Source organism: Amblyomma americanum, chromosome 5, assembly GCF_052857255.1.
Source record: "Amblyomma americanum isolate KBUSLIRL-KWMA chromosome 5, ASM5285725v1, whole genome shotgun sequence".
Taxonomy (NCBI): Eukaryota; Metazoa; Arthropoda; class Arachnida; order Ixodida; family Ixodidae; genus Amblyomma; species Amblyomma americanum.
Genome location: NC_135501.1, coordinates 195,777,470 through 195,805,141, shown reverse-complemented (window position 1 = coordinate 195,805,141; position 27,672 = coordinate 195,777,470). Strand labels below are relative to the sequence as shown.

At 52.9% G+C, this 27,672-nt stretch overlaps 1 protein-coding gene and 1 non-coding gene across 6 annotated transcripts in view; one reads left to right on the top strand and one right to left on the bottom strand.

Moving 5' to 3' along the window:
* Positions 1-27,672, top strand: part of smg (sterile alpha motif domain containing protein 4 smaug) — a 112,216-nt gene that overhangs the window by 56,820 nt on the left and 27,724 nt on the right. For 3 of the 5 annotated variants that reach the window (XM_077666280.1, XM_077666278.1, XM_077666279.1), the window contains exon 3: positions 27,074-27,453. In XM_077666280.1, the coding sequence (XP_077522406.1) occupies positions 27,121-27,453 (333 nt within the window). In that variant the 5' untranslated portion in view covers positions 27,074-27,120. Of the gene's footprint in view, positions 1-3,439; positions 3,626-27,073; positions 27,454-27,672 lie in introns of those variants that run through there. The other 2 variants (XM_077666277.1, XM_077666276.1) reach the window with 2 other exon arrangements.
* Positions 871-942, bottom strand: TRNAS-ACU (transfer RNA serine (anticodon ACU)). Its single transcript has one exon. It is a non-coding gene; the product is annotated as a tRNA-Ser (tRNA).

Sequence of the window (27,672 nt, the reverse complement as noted above, 5' to 3'; positions counted from 1 at the left end):
GCTCTGTTATGCGGCTGAAGAGAAAAGTTTTTGGCCGTAAGACCAAGAGTGTACGTTCTCGTGCGTTCGTATGCCCGATATCGGAAAATGCGCCTAGTAGTGCCACCGCACTGAAGAAATAAAATGTGTTGCTAGAGAAGCCCTTCCAAGTCAACGGTGTTCCACATATGGCGCTGCAATTTTCCGAGTGTAATACAGATTTTCCGATAGGCGAGCTGACCACTGATCCGGAGTTCCCGGGTTCGAACCCGACCGCGGCGGCTGCGTTTTTATGGAGGAAAAACGCTAAGGCGCCCGTGTGCTGTGCGATGACAGTGCACGTTAAAGATCCCCAGGTGGTCGAAATTATTCCGGAGCCCTCCACTACGGCACCTATTTCTTCCTTTCTTCTTTCACTCCCTCCCTTATCCCTTTCCATACGGCCCGGTTCAGGTGTCCAACGATATATGAGACAGATACTGCGCCATTTCCTTTCCCCAAAAAACCAATTATTATTATTATTAGCTGACCACCCAGCTCGCTGAAGATTAGCGTAGCCAGGCTTGCCTAAGGGGAAAAAAAAAAACATATCGGACGCTTCTGTACAGACGCCTGCGTCCCGGTGACTGGAAGCCAGATCTGTCTGTGTAATAATAATAATAATTGGTTTTTGGTGGAAAGGAAATGGCGCAGTATCTGTCTCATATATCGTTGGACACCTGAACCGCGCCGTAAGGGAAGGGATAAAGGAGGGAGTGAAAGAAGAGAGGAACAAATAGGTGCCGTAGTGGAGGGCTCCGGAATAATTTCGACCACCTGGGGATCTTTAACGTGCACTGACATCGCACAGCACACGGGCGCCTTAGCGTTTTTCCCCCACAAAAACGCAGCCGCCGCGGTCGGGTTCGAACCCGGGAACTCCGGATCAGTAGTCGAGCGCTCTAACCACTGAGCCACCGCGGCGGGGCGTCTGTGTACACTGCCGTTTGAATTCTTGGAGTGGAGGGGAAGCTACGAGCGTCAAGTGATGGCTTGCTGTTCTCTCGCGCTTGCGAGGCAACTGAAGAAACCTAAGATTCTCCTCGCTTTCGCAGCTTCCAACTCAAAGCAAGATGAGGTGCGAGTGCAGCTCCCATTCCAGTGCAGGAATTTGTCAGATCAAGTGCAGCTCCCACTCTTCAGGAAGTGGTGAGATGTAGTGCAGCTCACACTCTACCACAGGAAGGGGTGAGATGTAGTGTAGCTCGCACTCTACCACAGGAAGGCGTAAATTGTAGCGCAGCTTCTACTCCGCGGCGCAGAAAGTGGTGAGGTATAGTGCACTCCTGCTCCACGGCACAGAAAGTTGTGAGATGTAGTGCAGCTCCCACTCCACCGCGGGAAGTGACGAGATGGAGTGCAGCTCCCACTCCACGGCGCAGAAAGTAGTGAGGTGTAGCGTACTCCTACTCAATGGCGCAGGAAGTAGTGAGATGGAGTGCAGCTCCTACTCCACGGCGCAGGAAGCAGTTAGATGGAGTGCAACTCCCAGTCCACTGCAGATTGTGGTGAGATGGAGTGGAGCTCCCGCTCTTTCACAGGAAGTGATGACACGGAGCGCTGCATCCAGTCCGCTGCAGGAAGCGGTAAGTTGCAGTGCAGCTCGTACTGCATGGCGCGGGAACTGGTGAGATGGTTTGGTATAAGGGGGGTTCAACGTCCCAGAGCGACTCAGGCAGAGGGACGCCGTAGTGAAGGGCTCCGGAAGTTTTGACCACCTGGGTTCTTTGACCTCACACAGTACAGATCCTCTTGCATATCGCTTCTATCCAAAACGCGACCACCGCGGCCAGGTGGGGAGATGGAGTGCAGCTTCCACTTCACTGCAGGAAGTGGGGAGATGAATGCACCTCAGCGCTCACAGCTTGCAATGTAGCAGAAGCTGGGAGCGCGAGACGACAACTTTTACATTGTTTGGTTGGTTGGCTCGGAAGTGCGGGAACACATCGCACCCGGGGAAGCTATCACTTCGAGCTCGAAGCTTCTACTAGTCTACTGAAACGTTCAGATGAAGTAAGGGTGAAGTGAGCATAATAATAATAATAATAATAATAATAATAATAATAATAATAATAATAATAATAATAATAATAATAATAATAATAATAATAATAATTGGTTTTGGGGGAAAGGAAATGGCGCAGTATCTGTCTCATATATCGGCGGACACCTGAACCGCGCCGGAAGGGGAGGGATAAGGGAGGGAGTGAAAGAAGAAAGAGGTGCCGTAGTGGAGGGCTCCGGAATGTAGATCTTTACGTGCACTGACATCGCACAGCGCACGATAAGCACCGCCGAACGCGTTTTGCCATAACAGGAGGTAAGCAAGGTAGCGTCGCCTCCGTTTCGAAAAGGCGACGATCCGCTGGGCGTTCGAAGAGGGGAAACAACGCACGGAACGGTTGCTTCGCGTTCCATTCTTCGAGCACTGCAGCCGGCGCCAGACCTCCGGGAGACGGGAGGCTTCCTTGTCTCAAGCCGGCTGTTTTCGCTCCAGTTTTGATCCGAGCACGCCGCATTGTTTTTTCTTTTCTTTTCATTCGCACTGGGGCGGCAGGAAGAGACACAAACCTGGAGGCGCACTTTTCCCCTCCGTCGCCGTCGTCGCACTGTGTGCGTGCTCTCCCAGTGCACGCCGTTTCCTGGACGCCTTTGGCCGCCGAGCGCCTTTTCTTTTTTTTCTTCTTATTTCGCCGCTAAGCGAAGTTTAGGCGAAGGCGACGCTGGTGAAGAGAAACGCGGGAAGGAAAAGTCGCGAAAAAAGAAAGAGCGAGGAAAGGACAAATTGAGGAACAGTGCGGCGACAGGAGCAGAAAAAGAAAGGATCCCCGAGAATGGCGTGGCCCGCGCGCACTCCGGGATGCGGTAGTGAGACGATGGTGGGTATACGGCGTTCCGCGGTGAAGGAGGCGAGGGGAGGGGGGGGGGGATGCGGGGAGGGGACGGCGCGGCTTGTTGTTCTCGGCGCTGCGTGAGAAAGAGGAGGAGAGAGAGAGAGCGCCCGGCGGCGGTGGTCGCCGCGCAAATGTAGGCCACCTGATCGCGACGACCAGTGTTGCTTGGAAGAAGGAGTAACTCAGAGGGGGGAAGGGGGGGGGGGGGGGGGGGGGGGAGTAGTGAGGTGAACCAGTGCTGCTGGCGGTGTGTACGAGGAAGGAGGAGGGGGGGTGAGACGCTGAGAAGACTTTCTCTCCTTTCGCCTTTCTCCTCCCCTTGGGCAACTTTCATCGTCGGCCGCGGCGTCCAACACGTCCTCGAGACTGCGGCCGCCGCAGTGTCCGCGTGTGTGCCTTGTGTGTGTGCCGTTCCGTGAGACCGTCGCCGCCGCCGCAAGTTCGCCCCCTCCCAGGCGTTGGAGTACGCTGCTGCAGTTAGCTTGGTCCGGCGAGCCCCCCTCCTCTGGGACCTAACGCAGTGGGAGCACCGTTGCCACCGACCTATACTGGAGGGACCAGGATGCCTTTTCGCCAGCCGCGCTGTTCTGGTGTCAATCGCGTCCAGGCACCGTCGCGTCCCGACCGCTGCTGAGCGACGACCGCGTGTGCGATGCAGCTGATACAGGGCGCCTGGCCGCCCCAGCGTCTCGGTGACGTTCTCTTCGACAGAGGTGCGTCTCTCCTTCCGGCGTGTGCTGATGGTCGTATTTTCGGTGCGCCTGTGCTCTCCTGGTATAATAGCCCTCCTTGTTTACCCCCCCCCCCCCCCCCCCCCCGCAACCTGTACGTATACACGTGCCATTTCTGCTCTATAGTTTATACTGCGGAGCAAGCTTCGACGTCTTCTGAGCTGTATGTATGTATTACGTGCGAATCACTGCCTTCGTTCTACGTCACGCCACTTCGAGATCGCGGCTCTCTCGATCGTTTGCGGACGCCACAGCTGGTCTGGTGAGTAGCAGCAGCGGTTTAGGTTAGGCTGCCGGCTGGGCTTGCGCTCGAAGAGTCGTCGTTTCCTGTTGTACTACCGAGAGAACCCCAGGGTCGCTTAGGCCTGACGCTCTGAGAGATTGTGTGAAAATGCTGCCGCGCAAGGCCTGGCGCGAGGAATGTGGACGCTAGCGTTGCACGTGCCACGTGACTCCGGGCCGCGCTGTCTCGAAACGTGCCCGCTGTTTCTGGAGCTAAATCTCCTGCAGGCTACGGTAAAGAATGCCGCGAGATGCATCTCGGATTTGAGTGCTTGTCTCTGCGGACACCAGTCGACGAGTAAATTGCGACTAATGCGGCTGTTCGGTGCATTTAAGTGCCTTACGCGTTCCCGAGTGACGCCACCCGATTTCTAGGTTGTCCAGGTTGAAGCAGAGCGCCTTTTCACTCGCCCGCGGGGATTTGTCTCTACATTTTTTCGTGCGCAAATACCAACTATCGCTCGGAGATCTGTCTTCGGTCAGATGTTGTCGACTGCGTAGCGGCCCCGCGTCTTGCGCCGCGACGGTGTACGGTTGCTCAAACTTCGCGCACGTACAATCCTTTGACGCTGCTCCGTGCGTGCAGCCACGCTTTTCGTCCTGAACGGGAAGGTGCCACATCTGACACGTGAGGCCTAGGCATTCTGGGCTACTTAACGCCACCGCGTGGCTCTTCCATAGAAGCGATGATGATGATGATGATGAATTTTTATGGCGCAAGGGCGTCTGCGGCCAAAGAGCGCCATGGCACATGTTTTTTTTTCTTTTACTCAAGGCGGGGTCGAAGACCCATTTCCCAAGCATTCCACCCTGAATTAGCCGAGCACCAGGCCTGGGGAAAGCTTGTACCCATTGTGTCACCGGTGGGAGCTCGGTGGCTCTGGGAATCGAACCCCGCACCTCCCGCATGCGAGACGGATGCTCGAACGACTATAGGCTGCCGCTGCGGTCTCTTCCGTTGAATTTTAGCGTGACGTCTGCCGAATTCACCTTAACATATGGTAGTGGGTACTTCTTTTGTTACTCTTTTACGAAATTGCTAGCGTACTAACTGGCAAGCTAAGGGCGATGGCTGTTCCGTTCGAACCTGACAGCCTGTCTCTCGTTTCGTCGAAAAACGCGTCGACTGATCGTGTCCGAGCGACGGCTCTCTCTACCTGGCAGCTCTCCGCGCCACCGCTGGTATCCGGTCACCGATTGCGCCACCATGCAGTCAGCTGGACTCGCGCTTTAGCGAGAGGCTGCCGGATCGCGGATATGGCGGCCTTTCTACGGCCTGCATTCTTGGTCCACATTCCGGCTGCTGATCCTGAGCTCGTGGGTTCGATTCCCGGGAACCGCGGTGGCCCCGTTTTGTTGGAGGCGGAACGCGAAACGAAAAAAAATTAAAGCCGTGTAGCGAAAGACACCGCTGCGCTTAAAAAAAAGAGCAAAACCCCCCGCCAGCTGGCCGAAATTAATCGGGAGTCGAGCACTATATATACGGCAGTGCGCCAGCAAAGGTGTTGCATTTGCGTGTAAAGAGTCCTAGTGACCAACCGGGCTGAAAGATTGGGATGTGAAAGTTGCGACGCGGACGTAGACCTGTTTGGGGCGCGATGACGGAAGTCACCACGCGACTTACTGCAGTGCAGCCACGCGGGGAACCCTACGAGAGGCGTGTAGGATGCTCGTATGGTTTATGGGTGTTTAACGTCCCAAAGCGACTCAGGGTATGAGGGACGTCGTAGTGAAGGGCTCCGGAATAATTTCGACCACCTGGGGTTCTTTAACGTGTACTGACATCGCACAGTACACGGGCCTCTAGAATTTCGCCTCCATCGAAATTCGGCCGCCGCGGCCGGGATCGAACCCGCGTCTTTCGGGCCAGCAGCCGAGCGCCATAACGACTCAGCCACCGCGGCGGCTAATACTCGTATGAACTTCGGCAGTGGATGCGAAAACATTGATGGACGTTTGCCCGGCATAGCTAAACAGTACGAAACAATGTCGTACCTAAATGCGTTTTAGAGAAGTTTTGGCGCTGCAATCGCAGTCCTGCGTATCGTGCCCGCAACCCCGTGCCGAGCAGCATTCGGGAGGCCGCGCAGCCGCTGAGCCTGTTGAGGACTCAGTGGCGCTGGCTCCCTTGCGAAGCCACGCGGGCAAAACTGTCATCCTTGCCCGGCAGGGCTACAAGTATCAGGGGCGCGGAGACAAGAGCATACTCCTTCCTGCTTTCGGGTGAAAGCGGCGACATTGTTGTGGGCTGTGGATTTGTAGGGTAACAAGGGGTTTCAAAACGAGAAAACGAACAGGGATTCCAATGCACGGAAGGACTCGGAGGAACGCCACAGACGAGCGAATTTTGTCCTTTAAATGCTCGGAACGTGCTCATCGACGAGATGCCTTGCAGTTGTTTTAATTCATTTCGCAGATAGCGATGGGTTCATTCAGCGGTATATAAAAGCAGAAAACTATCGGTGCTGCCTTTCGTCGATACTGCGGCCGCAGCACTACACGGCCACGAAGGGGGGGGGGGGGGGGGGTTTCGTTAGCGGTGCGGATTTGGGACAAAGCATAGCTGCGCACTTCGAGAAGGTAAGGCTATAGTCCACGAGACATTTTTTTTCCGCGCTTTTGCCGAGTCTAATCTCGCCTCGAATGGCACACACCGCATCCTGTTTTCAGAACTTTGTGCGTCTGGCTTTGGCATCCTGTGCACCCTGTCTTCAGCACTCTGTGGACCATGTTTCCGGCACCCTATGCACGCTGTCTTCAGTGAGTTCAGGAAAATCGCCCAAGGTGGTGTGAATTGTTAATAGGGGGGTAAAGTTAAGAGTCAAAGCAAGCTCAGTCATATACGGCTGCAAAGGATAGAGCTATACACTGTACAACTGTATAGAGAGCTGTATGATACAGCTTTCTCAAAATTTCTCAGTTGGAGAAAAAAATCGACTTGATCGACTCGGCCTCGCCCTGCTAGTCGCCCTGGTTAGCCCTGTTGGTAGAGCGACTGCCCAGGACAGTCGGTGGTCCGGGTTCGATCCCCAAACCGGGATCAAATTTAACTGCAAAGTACTACAAAGAAGTTGTACAGCTTTCCTTTGTATAGGCTGCGCTTGGGTGGAGGAGTAATAATAATAATAATAATAATAATTGGTTTTTGGGGAAAGGAAATGACGCAGTATCTGTCTCGTATCGGCGGACACCTGAACCGCGCCGTAAGGGAAGGGATAAAGGAGGGAGTGAAAGCAAAAAGAGGTGCCGTAGTGGAGGGCGCCGGAATAATTTCGACCACCTGGGGATCTTTAACGTGCACTGACATCGTTAAAGATCCCCAGGTGGTCTTAAATTATTCCGGAGCCCTCCACTCCGGTACCTCTTACTTCCTTTCTCTTTCACTCCCCCCTTTCATTTCCTCATTCCTGTCTTCAACACCGTGTGCGCATCTGTTTTTATCATCCTGCGCACCCCGTATTTCGCATCCGGTGCACCTGTGTTCAGCACCCTGCACACCTTCGTCACCCTGTTTGCCGCACCCTGCGCACCTCCGTTCGGATAAAGCAATCCTGTACCCACCGTATTCGCTACGAAGTAGGTGCGCTTGAATGGAAACGACAAAAAAAAAAAAAGGCTTAACCCGATCTCGTGTCCGCGCGTAGCCGTAACGGTATTGTACCCGTACAGCACTCGTGGGAATGGCTTTTCATGGCGCTTCGCTCACTGTCGGGAGCCGGGCCGTGGCTGTGTGTGTGAGCGAGCAATTCGGGGCTTCCATTCTTCGGCGCTACACCGCTCGCTCCAGAAACCTCGACACACACACAGCGGCGTTCGTGACGCCTTTACACCAAGCGGCTCCCCGCGATGCTCTGCCCTCACCCCTCCACCCGCTCACCCATTTTGTCTTTGTTGTTGTTGTTGGTAAGGGTTGTTATTAGCACGGCGGGGAGCTTGTTTTGTACTCGGGTCTAAAAGGTCTTTGTTTCTTCGCCGGTTACGGTTGTACAAGTAAGTCGGGTCTAATCTTATAGAGGTCTGGTGTGCCTGTATGCTACCATTTGCCCGTACTCCGCCATCCCGCCACAACTCTTGCAGCGTAGTGGAAGTTATACTAGCTCGAGACGACGCCTTCCAGACGCGTGTGTTGTTAGCGCCGTGAGAATAGCACTCTTGTGGGAGCCGTCGTTCTCGTGCTCTTGAGCTTCGCTGCACTGAAAGAAGTTTGGAGTATACCGTGCGCTACTTTGCCGGCTTGACACAGTATGCAAAAGGGCGCGTGTGAAGTGGGCAGCGTCGCTCCCGCGCCACGTGGTTTAGCGAGAGCGGCGTTTTAGCTTCGTGAAAAAGGGAAGAGTGTTGGGTGAGAGAGAGAGAGAGAGGCTTTTGTCCCCGTACGCTGTGTGGTATGTGTACCGTTCCACATGCGTGTGCACGCGTTGGAACGCACAGGCGTGCACTTCGCTTTGATAGAGGGGATTATTTCTTTACCGTACTTGTCGTCCTTTGTATTGTTTTTGTTTGTGTATTGTTCTAAAGCCGTGAATGCGTTCCTTGTTAACCACTGAACCACATGACGAGGGAGATGTTTAGCGCGCAGTTTAATACTTCTACTATTACGAGTGACAACCAGAGTACGGTACCACCGTTGAATGTCATTACCTTGTCGCTAAAATAATTTTTTTTTCTGCTCCTCAACGGAGGCGCATAATTTGTTAGCGAGTGTGTCTCGGGATCCATTAACCTAAAATATAATACACGTTACAATTAGGCGAAATTCTAGAGGCCCGTGTACTGTGCGATGTCTGTGCACGTTAAACTACCCCAGGTGGTCGAAATTTCCGGAGCCCTTCACTACGGCGTCCCTCATAGCCTGAGTCGCATTGGGTCGTTAAACCTCCATAAACCAAACATGTTATAATTGCAGCTTTCGCTTATGTTTGAAATTGCTAGACTGACTAAGGAATACCTACAGGAGTACTATTTATAGTTGCAAATTATTTTTTTCTTAGGTCGTCTTTTTGGTTGTCTGGCTGATTGGTTAACTAAGAGTAGTGCCGGTCGAGCCCCCTCCCCCTCCCCGCGTGCTCTTGTATCCTAATAAATCGTGGTGGCTGCAGAATGCGAGGATTTGTATTTAGATGGAATTGAAAATTGGTTGTTGGGGAAAAGAAATGGCGCTGTATCTGCCTCACATACCGGCGGACATCTGAACCGGGCCGTAAGGGAAGGGATAAAGGAGGGCCTAAGAGAGGAAAGGAAGAGGTGCCGTAGTGGAGGGCTCCGGAATAATTTCGACCACCTGGGGATCTTTAACGTGCACTGACATCGCACAGCACACGAGCGCCTTAGCGTTTGTAGTAGTAGTAGTAGTAGTAGTAGTAGTAGTAGTAGTAGTAGTAGTAGTAGTAGTAGTAGTAGTAGTAGTAATCGGTTTTATTAAAACAGTAATAAAAAGGAACGAAAAGATTTTTGCGGGTTCCGGCATCTGCCATCGTACTGAAGCACCTGAGCTGGGGCAGCGGAAATAAAGGATAGCAGGCAGAATGGAGAAATGAAATGAAAGAGGTGAGGGGACAGGAAGAGGGGGATAGGGGGAGAGGTGATATACACACTATTTTACTCAAGCTATTTACGCAATAAGAAATGTGTTTGCTTCGCCTCCATCGAAACGCGGCCGCCGCGGTCTGAGGGTTCAAACCTATTTCGATGGGAAGGAAACGTTTTCGCATTGTTCTATGGCGCTTCAGGAAAAAAAAATAGTACAAAGAAACTGCGCGGAGCCGGTCACGTGCTCAGTCATATCTATCATCGCTCTCTTGACGTTCGGATCCGGCTGATTTGGAAGCGAAGTCACGCCCCGTGTCTGCCCGGCTCCCGATATGTGACGCGTAGTCGCGGGAAAGTTCCGCCGCAGCGGCAGCGACGCTCTCCCGAAGCTGCTCGCTGCCTGCTCCTTCGCGCCGGCCCTGTACGCGGATTGCATTGGCAATGCGCCGTTGCCCCGGATCTGCTCGTTGGCGGTGGTGTATGGCTGCAGCCACGACTGCTCCTTTAGCTGGTCTTTTTTCTCTTTCGTTCTCTCGTTTCACTGTAATGGACAGTGTAGTTCTCTTGCCACGCGGCCATGAGGAGTCCTTTCTTTTTTTCTTCTTTTTCTTCAGTGCCTGCAGTCGTGGGACAAGATTCAAAGGGCACTGAGGACAGTTTCCATCCAGTTTCTGTTCGTGGTAAAAAAAAAAAATGGATTCACCGGTTCTGTGTGGCTATGGTGTTCTGCAGCAAAAAGAAAAAAAAGCGCACTTATAGCCGAGAGAAATCTAGTTCATAGATGGAACCTTTTTTTTTTTTTTTCGCAGCCACTCCATTCAGACTGGTGGCGTCAGTACCGAAGAAGCCTCCGCGATCACTGCTTGGCTGTGAATGGCGGCGTAGCTATAGCCTCGGAGATATGCGTAAAATTTTTTTGTTCGTTTCTTGTTTTGATAAAAGCTGCGTTTTCAGTGAAGGTATGGGTATTTGTCATTAGAACGAAATAAGGTGTCGATGCAGGCCGAGTTCAGTTTGTAGGGCCCTTTAAATCTTGTAATGTCCATGCATGGAAGCGGGACAACATGTACGGTATGGTATCATACGGTATGGCATGTTGTGGTGGTTAAGATCCCAGAGCCATACTATCCCGCCTGCGGCGGTCGCATTTCGTTGGAGGCGAAATGCTAGAACCCGCCGCGGTGGCTCAGTGGTTAGTGCGCTCGGCTACTGATCCGGAGTTCCCGGGTCCGAACCCGACCGCGGCGCCTGCGTTTCGATGGAGGCGAAACGCTAAGGCGCCCGTGTGCTGTGCGATGTCAGTCCGCGTTAAAGTACCCGAAGTGGTCGAAATTACTCCGGAGCCCTCCACTGCGGCGCCTCTTTCTTCCGTTCTTCTTTCACTTCTCTCTTTACCTCTTCTCTTACGGCGCGGTTCAGGTGTCCGCCGAGATAAGTGGGACAGTCACGGCGCCATTTTCTTTCCCCCAAAAAACAACCAACCAATGCTAGAGGTCCGTGTACTGTGCGATGTCAGTGCATGTTAAAGACCCCCAGATAGTCGAAATTATCCGGAGCCCTTCACTACGGCGTCCTTCGTAGCCTGAGTACCGCCGCGGTGGCTCAGTGGTTATGGCGCTCGGCTGCTGACCCGAAAGACGCGGGTTCGATCCCGGCCGCGGCGGTCGAATTTCTATGGAGGCGAAATTCTAGAGGCCCACGTGCTGTGCGATGTCAGTGCACGTTAAAGAACCCCAGGTGGTCGAAATTTCCGGAGCCCTCCACTACGGCGTCTCTCATAGCCCGAGTCGCATTGGGACGTTAAACCCCCATAAACCATAAACCAACTTCGTAGCCTGAGTCGCCTAGGGACATTAACACCCCCATAAAATCATAAACCGTACATGGGTTATGAGGGACGCCGTAGTGGGTAGCTTAGGTTTAATTTAGGCCACCCGGCGTGCCTTAACAGCACGTGTGCTTTCTCGCATTTCACCTGCATCGGGCGCCTTAGCGTTATAAAAAAAAACAATAAGGCGCCCGTGTGCTGTGCGATGTCAGTGCACGTTAAAGATCCCCAGGTGGTCGAAATTATTGCGGAGCCCTCCACTAAGGCACCTCTCTATTTCTTTCTTCTTTCACTCCCTCATTTATCCCTTCCCTTACGGCGCGGTTCAGGTGTCCAACGATATATGAGACAGATACTGCGCATCGCAGCCTTAGTCGATTTTGCGCCATAGAACTCAATATAAATAACTCAGACTATGAGGGATGCCGTAGTGGAGGGCTCCGGGAATTTAGACCACGTAAGATTCTTTACCGTGCACTGACATCGCATAGTACGCGGGCGTCTAGAATTTCACCTCCACCGAAATGCGACTGCCGCAGCCAGGATCGAACCCACGTCATTCGGGTCAGCAGTCGAGCACCATAATCACTCGCCACCGGTGGTGGTGGTAAACATTTATTGAATCTGTTAAATGATGTTGGTGCCCAGGCCCTATGGTCCAGGCCCTATGGTCCAGGCCCTATGGCCCAGGTCCTCACAAATCTAGGTGGAGCTCCTATTCCGGAGCCCCAATGGCGTCTAGCGCCGCTCGCGCCCTGGCCACCAAGTTCCGTTGGGACTGTAGGTTATGACAGCTGAGCAGCGCCGCCACTCGGGCCTCCCTAGAAGGGTTGGGAGATGAAGGATTGGGAAGGGTGGGGGATTGTAAGGGCAGTCCCAGACCATATGGAAAACATCCGAGAATGTCGCTCTGAACACAGCCTGCAGCCACCATCAAATTCTGAAGCGTTTCAATACTGCCGGGCACAGCATTGTATTTGTAAAAATTTTGAGAAGGAGCCGTTCGTCAGCCAGCGCGGCGGCTCCGGCCGCAGCTTAGGCGCGTGCGAAAGAAAGAATTCGTTAGTTATGCAGAAACTGGTCACCGAACCCCAATATCCTTGAGCGCACGCGTCACGTTGCTATAGGGTGATGTGGCGGTGCAAGCGCGGCGTTCACGTACCTTCCACATGAGTTTGAAAAAAAAAAAAGAGAGAGAACGGGGGAAAAAGCGCCATAAACTGGCCGATGATCTGTGCACGTGTCCGAGTCGAGCGCTCTCTCGAAGCGTATAGCGCAAGCTGCATTCCTCGAGCAGCGACGCGCTGCGGATATTTTGGGCCCAAGAATGGAACGCTTGAGCGCGTCGCGTAACAAGGCCCCGTGTTTTGCTGCTATTCAGCTGTGGCGCGGCGTATATAATATATATTGTGCGGGAGAAGCGAGCGTTCCTTACCTTGGCAGAGGCGAAAAGGGGAGGGGGGTATAGAAGCAGCGTATCTATAGCGGGGTTGTTTAGCGCCGCACAACACTTTAACCCTTGCTCGTTTATAAGCGCGTCTTGTTTTGCGCGTGCTGCATGAACGCGGCCTTGTGGCTGGCGCGGTACGTGTCCCGTTCATTTTCGGCCGAGGCACTTGTTTGTGTGTTCTGCGTCGGTGTTATAATGAGTGCGAAGCGAAGCGAGAACAAACGACAGGCGTTGAACCCGAAGACATTGCACACGCCTTGCTGTGCACTGTATCGGGGCGTGGATCCCAGGGGCTGGCGTCCGTAATACGGTCTCATCTGGAAGTTGGTGTAACGGGACTAACAGCAGCGCGCGCAGTGCTCGCCACCAACGGTCAGTCAGTCCATGGGATAACTACGGCTAATGATCACTTGGCGCTTAGTCTCTGAAAGAGTAACGGTTGCTGTTTTGAGGGACCATTATAGTCTGATACAACTCAAGAACGCAGCGGTTTTTCCCCCGTCAAAGGACCCCCTTCCGGCTAATGGCGTCGGTTGATTCTCATGAACCACCCTGGTAGCCTGGCAATGCAGGGAGTGGCAGATGAAGGGGATAGCGCCCTCCCTGCCGTTCCTCCCTGATGAAAATCGGCCGACGCTATTGGCTGGAACGGGGTCATTTGACGGAGAAGAGACGCTTCGTTCTTGATTTGTATTCGACTAGCTGTGGCAACTGGGTCTTTGTGTATACCATGTGTAGACTATACGAGCGCATCCTGTGTGCCCCCTGATATGTGCAAGTCATAGTCTAATATGTATAAAAGTCATATACAAGTCATAGTCTTTTCATAGTCTCCTCCCTGCATTGTCGTGCCACTCCCTGCATTGTCACGCTAGCAGGGCAAAGATAATCGACCGACGCCATTGGCTGGAAGGGGTTACTAGACGGGGAAAAGCCGCTTCCTTCTTGAGTTATATTCCACTATAGCCTCTAAAACAGCAACAGTTACTCTTTTAGAGACTAACTGTTGCGGCTACGCAGTTGGCGCTGGGATGACTGACTCCAGGGCTCGTCCCAGCTCCTTCTAGCTTAACGTCTATGAGCGGTCCGCTATACTAGGCACTGCAAGGACATCTTGTGATGAGGAGCTGTCCGAATAATTTTTGATTTCCTGCCCTGCTTTAATTGTCATTGTACGTTCTCTTACCGGCCTCAAGCTACTGCGTTATGCTATGTCACTTTGCGTTCGACGCACTGTGGCCTTAGTTGCCGCTGCGCCACTGTCCCGACCACTACCACCATACTACCATACCAGGTCCAACATACAAAAGCGCCACACATCTCCACCCACGGTCGCCCTGCACCCACGTCCACCCTCCAGTAGTCTCTGCCTGCGAGAAGGCCACCCAGCAGTGCAACGAAAGAGTGACGGCGAATCGAATTCAGAGACGCAGTGGGAAGGCAATCGTAAAAGCGGAATAAGCGTACAACCAATACTGCTAACGCGGATTTGTCGCGTAACATCATGTGATCGCCTGTAGATTTATTGCTGCTATCGGACTCACGTCCCGGTTTTGGAGGATCGACCTATGCGGCGGAGAGCGTGACGTCGCTGCACGACTTACTGTCGGCAGAAGGAACACGCAGCGAATAAGTGTACCCGGCGCCCACCTTCTCCGTGATACTGGACGTGATACTGGAGAACGCTGGGAAAGCGCGGCTCTCAATGTGCCGTTGTACTGTCGGGGACAAGAGTCACCGGGTTTCTTAGCGAAACTGATCCTCGCTCTTTTTATCCATCATTCCCCCCCCCCCCCCCCCCCCCCCTTTCGCAATGGCATGCGCATTTTGTTCGCCTTTCGCGCAGCGCATACAGAATGGTATTCCAAGGCAACTCGAAAGCCAGAGAAAGGACGTCTGTCGGCCTTCTTTTTTTTTCTGGTGTCACGTGATTTGCCTGTTTTTTGTTTTGTCGTTGTTGCCACGAACACTTTTGTCCCCGATGATAAGGTGGCGGTCTCATCTTAGCCTGCTTAGTATCCGGGTGCCCTCTCACGACAGCCTGTTTGCCTCACAAAATGGCACATACCCGCAAGGGTGATTGGCCATAACCAGGCGGTGACTACTTGCATTACAAATTACATGCGGCAAACATGGGATGAGCTAAAAAATTGCGCAACTCAGTTTCCGTGACAGAGTTGGCTTCGGCTGGCTGGGGGGGGTGAATGAATGACGCACTGCGCAGTCTCGTCATCGTCTTCGACGGGGTAGATGGCCTGCCTCGCTAGTCTCCAACTAGCCCTGTCGCGCGCCGGCTGCGATCACCTTACTCCGCGGCGAATGTCCCAATCCTGCCTCTCCTCATCTTCACCCTTCGAATCGCACCCTGTACTCCAAAGAGTAGTCGCAACGTAATGGATGCCCGCGTTAATGAGCCGTAATCAGTCACTATCACCCCCCCCCCCACACACACACACACACACACACACACACACTTTTTTTGTTAGGTCGAACAGCTGAAGGTCGAACGCTGTTATCTCTCGAATACCAATCCTCGGCGTTCGCTCTAATCCCGAGACAAGCTTTGCCTTGCGCACGCCGCTGTTCGAACGGCGGTTGCGAGACCGGTGGTGGTCGGCGGAGGCAGCTCGCTAACCTTGCCTGTCCACCGGCGTCCGCAGACGTTGGTCCTCTGGCGCGCGCTCTCGATCGAGGTGGCCGTCATTGTCTTTCCCTCTTCGCGCGTGCGCAGGAAGAGGGTGAAAAGAGTTGAGATACAACGAACAGGGAGGCGAAGAAAAAGAGAAGGAAAGAAGAAACGAGAGAGAGAGAAAAAAAAGAGCCGAAAACCGGACGTGCTGGTGGCGTTGGTGGTGGCTGCGGCTCGCGGGCAAGCTGGGTTTCTTCTCTCGGGAACTCTTTCTGTCTCTTTCCTGGTGGCCTTTTTCTTTCTTTTCTCCCCCCAGCCGAATGAGGACGCGCCGCGCCACTGTGCTGGCCGTGTATGTGTGTGTGTGCGGAGCCGAACAGCTCTAGCGGACGGCCGGCCGGCAGTCGGGCAGGCTGTTTTTAATGCGGCGCCAGCATCCGTTATATGCCGCGCTGCCTTGCCTGAGCCACAGCCCGGCAGTCCTTGGGATGACGGCCGCGTTGACGCGATGGAAAGAAGAAAAAAAAGAAAGAAGAAAGCCGCCGGGCATTTATTTTTCTGCTTGTTGCCGCGTAGAATACCGGTGCCTGCTTCTCTTTCTTCCCCCCTCTTTTCTCTCTCTCTCTCTCTCTCTCCTGGTTTCTATTCTTTTTCTTGCCGCGTGCGCGTTTCTTGCGCGCCCGGGTCTCTCTTTCTCTTACGGCGGCCGTATGGTAATTAAGCATGCGCGGCGACTGCCGAGGAAGAAAGGGGGGGGGGGGGGGGGTGGAAACAGAAGACCTGCCCGCCGACCGAGGCCGAGCACGCGCCTCGCGAAAGCGAACCGGTCAGCCGGCCGGCCGGCCAGTCCCGAGTCCCCTGCCCCGTACTTTCACGTGGCAGCGGTGACGTTGTCTCTCTCGTTCGGCCGCGTTGGCGTCTTCCGCGCGCGTGGCTTCTTTGCAAAGTGCCATATGATGTTCGACTCGGCGTCGGTCTCTCCGCTCGGGTGTCAGCGGCGACCCGAGCTGACGGCGCGCTGCTGTGTTTCGGCTGTCTTCGCACTTGCCCGCACGTGTAATACACCTTCGGTTGTTTCTCGTAGCGCGGTGTGATGAAAACACGTGGTCCGACGTTGCTGCGAGCACGTGGAGAGGGAACGTAGCCTGCAGCTCGTCGAGATCAGGGGGGGGGGGGGGGGGGGAGATGCGAGTCCTGCGTGGTCGCTGGTGACGTAGCGCGGACGTCCATCCAATCAGCTGCTACACGCTGACTCAGTGCGGAGGGTTCACGGCTAGGAGAGACATCCGGGTGCCTGTGACGTCACGTGGCTCGGCGGACGTCATTATTACGAGAAAAAAAAAAACTGCTCAACGTTGTCGTTGTTCGTGGCTTTAAGGAGAGCAAAAAAAAAAAAAAACGTGCAGTTTCCATTCGGGCACGTGAACTACTTTTTATGTGATGCCTTCCTTATTCTGTATTCATTGAATTGCCAAATTATTCATTCGCCCCGCCGCGGTGGCTCAGTGGTTAGGGCGCTCGACTACTGATCCGGAGTTCCCGGGTTCGAACCCGACCGCGGCGGCTGCGTTTTATGGAGGAAAAACGCTAAGGCGCCCGTGTGCTGTGCGATGTCAGTGCACGTTAAAGATCCCCAGGTGGTCGAAATTATTCCGGAGCCCTCCACTACGGCACCTCTCTCTTCCTTCTTTCACTCCCTCATTTAACCCTTCCCTTACGGCGCGGTTCAGGTGTCCAAAGATATATGAGACAGATACTGCGCCATATCCTTTCCCCAAAAACCAATTAAAAAAATTATTCATTCCGGCGCAGTCGAAAAGGCGCGCATTGCAGTGTTGTGCTTGTGATGCGATATCCTCTGCTTCGTGTGCGTTACGAAATGGGTTCGAATACAGCGTTTTTTTTTTCTGGAATCCGTTTTGTCTCTTAAGTGTTCTAATCCGGTGGCTCCCGGCTATTTCTCCATCCGAGCGTTGGCCTCCGGCGTAATTCGATTAATGGCCGTCGCACCTGCATGGCTTTCATAACCGCGACGCGGTGACGAAAGTAAATGCTCGCGCAGAGGAGTGGACGTTTTGGGCTGGGCGGCGAGCCAACATAGGAGGGCGACCGTGCGACCTGAGTGGTTGACATAGGGACGGCGGTACAAGTAAAGGGCGACGTTGGGCTGCGTGAAAATCTAGATAGATCCAGGGAGGCGGTCAAGGCTAGGGAGAGACCGTGCAACCTGGGGTGACATATTGCGGCGGTAGAAACCAAGGGAGATCTGGGTCGGCGTGCATACCAATGTGGACGTTGGGCGGTGGTGAAACCAGTGGAGTTCAGCCGCGGAGACTTTGAAAACCAAGGTTCGCGTGCAGACTTACTTAAAAAAGAAAAGAACTGGCGGTGGTTTAGCTCTGGTTAAACGTGGAGTGACGTGATAGCTACAGCTGGGTGAATGGAACTTAGTCACGTGACCACCCACGTGACGAAGCACGTGATCCGCCACGGCGCCGCGCCGCCTGCAGCTGCTCCGCACCACGTGACCAACCACATGACAACGTGGCGGCGCAGCCACTCTGAAGGCTCGAAATGCTACCGTAATGTAGCTATCGCTGCAAAAAAAAAGAAAAAAAGCCGGATACAACTCAAGAACGACGCGGCTTATCCCCGTCAAAGGACCCCCTTCCAGTCAGTGGCATCGGCCGATTGTCATGAAGCCTGCTGGCGTGGCAATGCAGGGAGTGACTGATGAAAGGGGATAGTCCCCTCCCTCCGTGGTCGGGGACAATTCCCTTCCCGCATTGTCATGCTAGCAGGCTCACGGGAATCGGCCGACGCCATTGGCCAGGAGAGGGTCCTTTGACGGGGATAAGCCGCTTATTTCTTGAGTCGTATCTGACGTGACCTGGGTCGACGGTAGAGACCCGGGCCTACAATGCAACCTAGAGTTGACCGAGGGCTATCATCATCGTAGTCTTCACACTGTTTCTCGCCTGTCCGATGCTCGCTCCGCGGCAGCGGTACGAAGCGCGCGTGGCCGCGTGCTACCCCCCCTCCTTTACTCTCCTTCCTGCATAACGGTTCTCCCGTCCCGTTGGCCGCTCCAGCGACCCCGACCGCACCAGGCGTGGCCGGCGCCCCCCTGGACCGAATTCTGCGAGGTTTCACTGCACGGCGGCCTGGCTGCCCCGGCGGCTCACTTTTCCCTGTCGAGGGGGAAAGGGAAAAAGCGGACGGGGAAGCGGCCCCTTCCGAGGTGGCCCGCTTCCTGCGCGCGCTTTCGGTCGGCGCCGCTTGCTTCCTCGTTTCGGCCCGGCGCCCTCTCGCCCGTCGGCGTCAACGGACCGTCTCTGTCGCAACGCGACTAGCCAGCCGCGCTGTGCGTTGCATCGCCTCCGCGCCATGTCGTGACGCGGCTGGTGCCATTACCTGGTGTGTGTGTGGGGGCGGGGGGGGGGGGGGGGGGGGGTTCGGTTTCTCCGTTGAGGCGGCAGCAATGAAGTCTGCACGCGGTGACCGAGACTGCGTTGTTGTGTGTGTCTGTGCAAGTGTTGACGGAAATGAAGGCCGCGCCTTGTTGTCTGCGGCGCGGGACAGAGGAGAGCGCCACGATCCGCGTGTAGGGCGACGCAGCGCTGGTGTAATGAATGGTACATGTGCGCTAAACGACACGTGGCTGGCGCTGCAGGACAGCGTTAAGGGCGTCAGCATGACGGTGCTGAGGCAAGGCGCCGTTGTACGGAGACATCGTGCGCATCTGAGGCAGCTCGGAGACGGCGATAAGGCCACACTAGATCGAAGCGAAGAAGACAACGCAGATTATAAACGATAAGGTTGAAAGGCGCCGCTTAGCCGACGTGGATGGTACGCTAGGGTAGCAATGAGACGAGGCGCGAGTGAGTTGGGAAGTGTCAAAGCTGAGCACTCATTGAGGCAGCTCTAAAGGCGTGTCCTGGCAACGCTAAGGGAATCGAGGAACTCAAAAGAAAGCGATAAGGCAGCAACGCCAGGACGAACGCTGAGACTGCATGTGGGGCCTCCTTGCTTAACTGAGGCCGGCAGTGCTTACCTGGTCGGGAGGGTGTCATCCGGCTGGCATACCGGACGTAGGCAGCTGTACGCACGCCGATTGGCCTTTGGCCTTGCTCTCCACCTCTTTTCTTCAATGGCGAAGCGCCTTTTCTGGTTTCCGGTGTCCGAACCTCAGGCGGTCCTCCTGCCTGCGTTTACTTTTGCTAAGCCGTCCCCTGAGAGTCGTAGGCGTAGCGTTCGCGCCACTCCTTTGAGCCTCGCTCATTTCGCGTCCGCTTCCGTAGTCTTGCCTTAGCCTGCAAACGAGGTGGCCAGTGGTGTAGCTGCTGCTGCCTTGGCCATCGTTCCTTGGTGGAAGCCACTGCTTATGGTGGTTGAACCTTCACCTTGTTCAAACGGCGTGGCTGGCTGGGCGGCAGGCTCGAGTAGATTGGCCGAAGCTGAGCCCGCGTTCCTGCACGACCAGGCGAACTCGTCGTTGTACTGCCGCATTGCCTGTCTCTTAGGAGGCTCTTGGCGTCCAAGGAGTTCCTTGAGCCAGTCTTCCAGCAAAGTGTGCTACCAAAGTCATGGGTACAGTGGGCTCGTGGTGTTTCGCGCTCAAACGGGACCGAGAATTTGTTCGAATTATTGCGGAGTTCAAATTAAGCGGGCCTATTGTGAAGCACGTAGTGATGATGATGATGATGATGATAATAATAATAATAATAATAATAATAATAATAATAATAATAATAATAATAATTGGTTTTTGGGGAAATGAAATGGCGCAGTATCTGTCTCATATATCGGCGGACACTTGAACCACGCCGTAAGGGAAGGGATAAAGAAGGGAGTGAAAGAAGATAGGAACGAATAGGTCCGTAGTGGAGGGCTCCGGAATAATTTCGACCACCTGGGGACCCTTAACGTGCACTGACATCGCACAGCACACGGGTGCTGATTGAATAAACCGGATGGTCGAATTAACCAGGGTTCACTGCGCGTGTGCTGTCAACGTAGCAGCTAGCAGCCGCTGCTCCTTGTGTATGCCTTACGTCAGAAAAGGCATTCAAATAGCGTTGCGCTGAATCCCATCGGAACTCATAACGTAACTGCAAAGGCGTGTGCGGAAGCAGCGGAATTTTCTAATGTGCTGTTTTGAGACCACACTGCGTTCCTCACCGCGGTGTGCTTGGCAAGTTCGTAGAGATCTCGACCCAGGAGCTGTGAGTTCGGGTCGAGGTTTGTTGTATGGTATAGCATGCAGCGGCTCAGTGGTGAGGGCGCTAGTCTACTCAGCCGGAGGACTTTGCTTCAATTCTGGCCGCGTTTCGATAGAGGCGAAACGCGAGAGGCACCCGTGTGATATGCGATGTCAGTGCATGTTATAGATCTCCGGTTGGTCGGAATTATTCTAGAGTCCACTGCTACGTGCACCTCTTTCTGTCTTCTTTCACTCCCACCTTCTTCCATTCTCTCACGGCGTGGTCGAGGTGTCCACCGAGTTGTGAGACAGGTGCCGCGACTTTCATCAAAACCAATTTCTGTATGGTATTGGATACGGTGGAATATGGGGTGTGAAGTCCCGTAGCGACGCATGGGCTATGCCCCCCCCCCCCCCCCATCTCTTTTTAATGAAATGTCATTTAGGTTGTCGTCTTGCAAAAGCCATCGCGTACCTCCGTAACGAAATTCCGTAATTGGTCGATAGGGTCGTGACGTCATCGGCACCGCCAAATTTGAAAATCTGAAGATTGGAATGTTCGAGTACCTTCCATTGGATTATGGCACGGGTTTATAGTGCTAACCCGAGCCGCTAATGCGCACCAGTCCACTCACTAACCCACCACAGTACGCCCAGAAATCCCCATTAATCCATCTTAACTGACCAAAAAATTCAAACTAATTCACATTTAATTCATCACTAATCTTAATCTATTTTTTTTGGTGGGGGGAGGGGTGGGCCTACTTCCAATTTTTTTTTGGAGGGGGGTAACTTCTAAATGCTATCGCATTTTCTTTTAGAATGTGGTTAGAACGCCTCCTGTTTTGTTTTTTTTTCCATCTCGATTCGCACCTAAAGTTACGTATACGCGCCTGCCAAGCGCGTGGTTTTCTTCTGTCGTTCTCTTTCTTCTTCTCCGGTGCTGCTTCGGCCTCTCTCTCTCTCCGTGGGGGCCTTTGGGCGCGTGCCTGTGGCCGCTCTTTTCGCGTGTCGGGGCAAGGACGCCGACCGAGCAGCGGCGGCGAGCGAGCGAGCGAGGCCTTGGCTGCCTTGGCGTCGCCGAGCGTGCCGCGCTGCGGTTGCAGGCGCCGCTTGTTGTGTCACTCCGAAAACAGTGCAGCGTCGCGAAGGCTGCGCGCCTGGCGTCGATCACCGGAGCAACTGTTTGTCGCACTGCCTGTTTGTGGAAACTTCGCGTAGGCCACTGGGGGGGCCCACGCGGGGTGGTTGGTCGTTTCATCTTGAGGGGCATGCTGTCTGCCTGAAAAACTTTATTAAAGGTATATTACAGGAAGGAAGTTTGAGGTGGCCCGGCCACCTCTCACAATCAACAGGTGGGCACCTCATTACAGGAGTCCATTGGCGACTGCCGCGGCTCGGGCTAGGTCGACCAGGGCCTTCTGGCTCGCCAGGTCGGAGCAGCCGAGCAAGGCTGCCTCCCAGTCTTTCCGGGGTGGGGTTGGGTTTTTGGGGCGAGGTTCGGGGTTGATTGGCATGACAGCGCCCGATTCCAGGTGAAAATCCTCACTGGTCCCAACAGTTCTCAGTTGGCTTGAAAAATTTGTTCCAGTTGGTCCAAACTGAGAATTGTTCCATAAATCAGTTGGGACCAGTTAGAATTTTCACCTGGGCGCGTACAGCGGCGGAGAGCTAAGAAAAAAGAAATCAATTGCAAAAAAAAAAATCTGAAAGCGCTGTCTCTGCTTCCGATACGTCCGCGTCCGATTCGTCACTTTACTTTCGCTATTGTCGGATACAACTGAAGACCGAAGCGTCTTTTCCCCGTCAAAGGACCCCCCTTCCAGCCAATGGCGTCGGCCGATTCGCGTAATGCAGGCAGCGGCGCCACAATGGAGAGAGGGGTCTATCCTGGACCCTAGAGGGAAACGGATTATCTTATTTCATCTACCACTCCCTGCTTTGTCAAACTATCAAGGGTCACGAGAATCGGCCCGACGCCATTGGCTGGAAGGGGGTCCTTTGACGGGGAAAAGCAGCTTCGTTCTTGAATTACAATCGACTCTATAGTCACTTGAATTTATAAGTTCTCTGTGGAGCGGAAGCTATTCGAGCGCGGGGCGTCGACAGGCTTCCAGAGTTGTCAGGTTCGCACGCGGGTGCGCAACAACAGCAGAATTGGGGAAGCCTCCGCCGCGCGCGCGTAGCTTCGGCAGCACTGCGCATAACTTTTAAAATGAATAATATTTCCTAACAGACGTTTTCCCCGAATTCTGTGCCAGGTCATAATCTGGCATTCCGATTGTTCCGAAGTTCGCGGAGATTCGCTTTACCTGAGGCAATGCATGGGGTGTGAACTTTTCGGGCATGCTCCCGGCGCCACGATTTCCACTTCGCAGCCTTCCACAGCCCTGCACGGTATTGATGAGTCCCTTCTAACGGCGAGGCGATGCCCGCGGCGATTGAGGGGGGGGGAGCAAGAGGGCGAGGGAGCCTGGGGAGAGTTGGCTGGCTGGCTGCCTTCTTGCTTTGCCGGGCTGCTGTTGCCAGTCTCCCTTCTTGCGTGTTCTTCATTTTGCATGCCAGCCAACCTTCGCTCTTTCGCGTCTTGCAAGCGTTCGAGCAATTCTTTTTCTTTTTCTCTTTGCAGTTCAGTGCTAAGAGAGCAGTTTGAAAGCCTCCTTGGCATGCACTGCTTTTATGCGGAGCCTGCTCCAGGAACTTGCCAGATCGTCTATTTGCATGCTGAACTGTGGATCAAACTGGTTCGATACAATTAGCACTGGAGAGCCGTGGTCTGTGTTTTGAATTTTGATTCAGGCCAGAGGCTGCAGTGTAGACTTTTCAGTCCTGTAACTAGAAACCAGTGGCAAATGAGACATTATGGCTCGAAGCTGTCTGTGGAATGTTTGCAGTGGCAATATGCTGTTGCCACAGATTTGTATTTTTTGTGGGTCGTTCATTACCGTCGCTGTCTTCTGTGATTAGTCCTCCAGTTTGTGGTTTTAAATGTCGTGAATGGTTCGTGGCCATTCTATGATTTTCACCTCGCTTCATCTCATCGCCTGGTCTCCTCTTCCACTCCAAAGTAAGCTTTCATGATTGTGTGGGCATTGATTCTGTGATTATCAATTCTAAGGATTGCATGTGCTGCCTTAGTCCGTTTCTTTCTCATAAAAAGGCACTGGGGTCAGTTGCGTCCAATTTTTGTTCTCGGCAAAAATCGATTCTGTGGCTTTACGTTGCCTCAAGAATTTTCATTACCAGTGCGCACTGTCAACCCTACTCATGCATGTTAATGACTGTCAAGCACAGCCTCTACAGCTATCATCTGGTACTATCCTTGTACCTCTAGCTGAACCTGACAACCTTTCCCATTGTTGCAAACTCGCTCGTCACAAAATTTACCATCATCCGTTGCTTCACGACGATTTCTTTCACTCACCCTCAGCAGTGTTCCCACGCCGTGACCATCCTTTGAAGATCAAACGCATCACATGTCACAATTCAAGTTTTGCCAAATCGTTCGTACCTAAAACCATTATTGATTGGAACCGGCTGCCTTCCACAATCGCAACAGAAATGAATAAGACATTATTTCATGAACTTTTAAAAAATAAAAGCGATGTGTAGTTTTCTTCTAGTTCTGTTCTGCACACCGTAATGTGTTTGTGTTTTGTTTTTAAGAGCGTTAGCTCTTACTCATCACTTTTCGAGATCTCGTGGGGTCTACTACCACCCTGAGATCACAGCGCCATCTATGGCAGCAACTAGAAAACAGCACATCTTGCATTGAGACTTGTAACGCCATCTTCAATAGCATTGTAGAAACAACTGCCTGCCACATGCCAAAGATGGCATCACGGTCCAATATGGTAGATAGAGGTGGAACTATGTGAGTGTGACGTCGGGGACGAAATGGTGGCATAGTTTCGGTTTCTCGACTCCAAGATAGCGGGCATTAAATTTGGTTGTGCCCTCCCATCCCTTACCTTCCCAGTATGACGTCAAGAGACGAAATGGAGCCATAGTTTTGGTTTCTGAAATCCAAGGTGGCGGCCACAAAACTTGGTTGTGCCCTCCCATCCCTTTCCATCCATCCATCCGTAATGAGCCGTCACCCTCGGGAGCTCCTCTCAGATGCGCTCGTTTCGCCGATATGTTCATTACTGCAGTGTGTTTCAAGAAGGACATGGATGATCCCAAACCATCGACATATTACGCTGTGGCCGAAGATCTGAGAAATAAGTCCAAGAGGCCAGTCATACTCGGATACTTCGAGAACGCCGGGCGGCCGAAACCTCCCTTCAATCTCATTCATATCAATTCTAATAAACCAAACAGCTAACGCTCATTACTTCGTCTTCCAGACGGTGGTGGGCTTTTTTCGTTCTGTTTATTACGTAGTTTTTTTGTCATTTTGTTCATTTTGCATTTTGTTGTTCTGCCACATTTTGATACTTGCTGACTATCAGTTATTGCGCTTTTCTTGTTTTGTTTTTGTTCTGTTCCTCATGTTATATGTCCCTACTTGTATTCATGTTCGAATTTTTACCACCCCCTATGTAATACCCTCGTGACGAGGGCCTTTAGGGGTATCTTGAAATAAATAAATAAATGAAGAGGTGAAATTTCCACCTTGTTTGCTGTTCGCTTAACCTTGGAGCATTGTAGGGCCTAAGCAAGGTGATTGGAGACTGTACTTTGTACAAAAGAAGTCTGTGGGATTTGTGAGGTCCTGTGGTTTGGTTGACTCTGATGATCACCAGCTCAATACGGGCAGTTGCGTTTTGGCCACGCATTCTCTGATCAGCTTCATGAACAGCTGTGTGAAAAGATTTGCGATCAGGCTGCATGATTTAGCCGTTAGCAGGCATTGCTTCCACGCCATTTTTGTGACGCATGGTCTGTGTGCGTATGAACACAGTATAGTAAGTAGTAGCATGCTTGGAGCATGTGCAGGTTTTTAAGGGGACTGTGACCGTTAGCCGAGTCATCCCAATTTGGAACAGAGAAGCTCTTTGGTGGCACGCTTGGCACAACCAGTAGACATTATTCGTCAGTGGTCCACACTGATATATCCCGAGTCTTTATTTCCCAGGCATGGCTGTCAGACACCTCAGGAAGTCCCCGTTACGGCAGCGGTGTGTTATTGCCTAGCTTTGAGCTAACTTTCATCGTTTCACTCCGAGGGCTGAACAGGCTGCACTCAGGTTGGACAATAGGATTCAAACCCTCGGCATAACATTTTGAACTTGATACACATTAGGGAATACACTGTTCGACAGTTCCTTTTGGTGGTTAATTAGTACTTTGAACAGTTACTGTTTACACTGTTTACTGCCAGTGCCTTTTGCTCCACGCAGTGAGTTTGCACTTATTGGTGCTCAAGCTGTTTTTAAGTTTTTTGTGCACTCTCGATCATGACTGATGCATCTTGGCTACCAGCCGACAAGCATTGCCTGTGTGGTGCTGTGCAATTGGAAGACAGTATGAATGGCAAGAGATGGCTCTATCATAAGTCTAGTTCAGGCGAATTGGTCTTTGTGCATTTTTACTGTGCGATGAAAAAAATGCACTGGGATGAAGAACATTGTAATACAGATCGATGTTTTCGGCCCCAGCCTGTGTCTTACAGGCTGGTAACTGGCCTAGCCTATTATGCGCCTAAGCACCTTTGAGGGCACGCTGATAGTCTGGGTGTACAGGACAGAGAAAATGGCAGAGTATTGTATTTCCTGTAAGGCTTGCATGCAATATGGAGTTCAGATCCTCCCCCATCTGAAAAATTTGTGCCACAGGTGGCAGCTCTTCCTTGTGCATTGTTCATTTACGTTTGCCAGATGATGTGCTGGCAGGGGACTGTTTGTTATATTAGCAGCACAGAATTGGAACTCGCAGGAATAAGAAAGATTGCTGTATGGCACAGTGCTGTAGTGTCGTGTGCTTTAGACAGCTCAGGAGCACTCGCATGCTGGTGGCATTTGATGGCCTGAAAGACAACCATTTCTATGCACTTGATTTGCTCCTTCTCGTGCTAGTGTTACCACGAGGCGTTCCATCAATGCTTATAAGCACATACAAGAATTTTAAACTGCATTCAGCATCTGATTTTACTATCCCTTCCTGACAACAGCAAACGCCTTTCCGTGACAAAGTCGGAAAAGTTTTATTTTTGGTACTTGGTTTTACACTGCATGCTTTGCAAAGGCAGGACCCCAGAATTTAACTCAGATTAGGAGTCGTACAAGATTTGCCTCAGTTAAAGGGCATACATCACAAGCGAGCCCTTCAAAAACAAAAGCAGGACAGAACTGAGTAGACAAGAGTTAAGAACAGTGAAAAACAGCAGAACGATCAGTACAAGTTAGCGTGGGTTTTGCGTACCATCACATATCTTCTCTGCAAGTGTATTCATTAGGGCCTTTTTCATGTGTGCTTAGTATGTGAGTAACTTCTTGCTTTGCAATTACTAGTGGCTGCCTTATGAGTGAAGGATGATGAGCCAAGTCTTTCTCTATTCATTCCAGGAGCGGGCGGGGCGGCCCCGGCAGGCGCGGTGGCGGGCGGCGGAGGCATGAAGTCGAGCCTGGTCTTCCGGGACCAGGTGGCGGCCATGGGCTCCTGGTTCGAGCTGTGGAACCCCTGCGAGCAGACGGTGGGGCTGTACTCGTTGCTGCGACGGCTGGGCCCCACACAGGCGCGCTTCCTGGCGCTGGTGCTCGACCGGTCGCTGGCCGACTGCACCGAGCTGCGGCAGCGTGAGAGGCACGCTAATGACCCGGCCTACATCGAGCGGCTCGCTCGGGAGCCCCGCGACCAGGCCCTGGGACAGCTGTTGGGGCTGCTGCCACTGCTCGCACCGGGCAACCAGGCGGCCAAGGCAGCCTACCTCAACCTCATACCACAGGTACACATTGGCCGTTGGAATTGACACAGAACAGAGGCTGCTGCTTGGTTGCGCAAGTGGTTGCTTGTAAACTTGAGGTGTATTTAATTTGGCTGCCCTTCCTACACAATGTCAAGGGGTAAGGCACTTTCATTTTTGTTTTTGTGAGCGGCACGCAGCAGCTGCAAGACGACCAGGCCTCATTCAGTCGCTTGTTTTAGAAGTGGCTAGTGCCAAGCC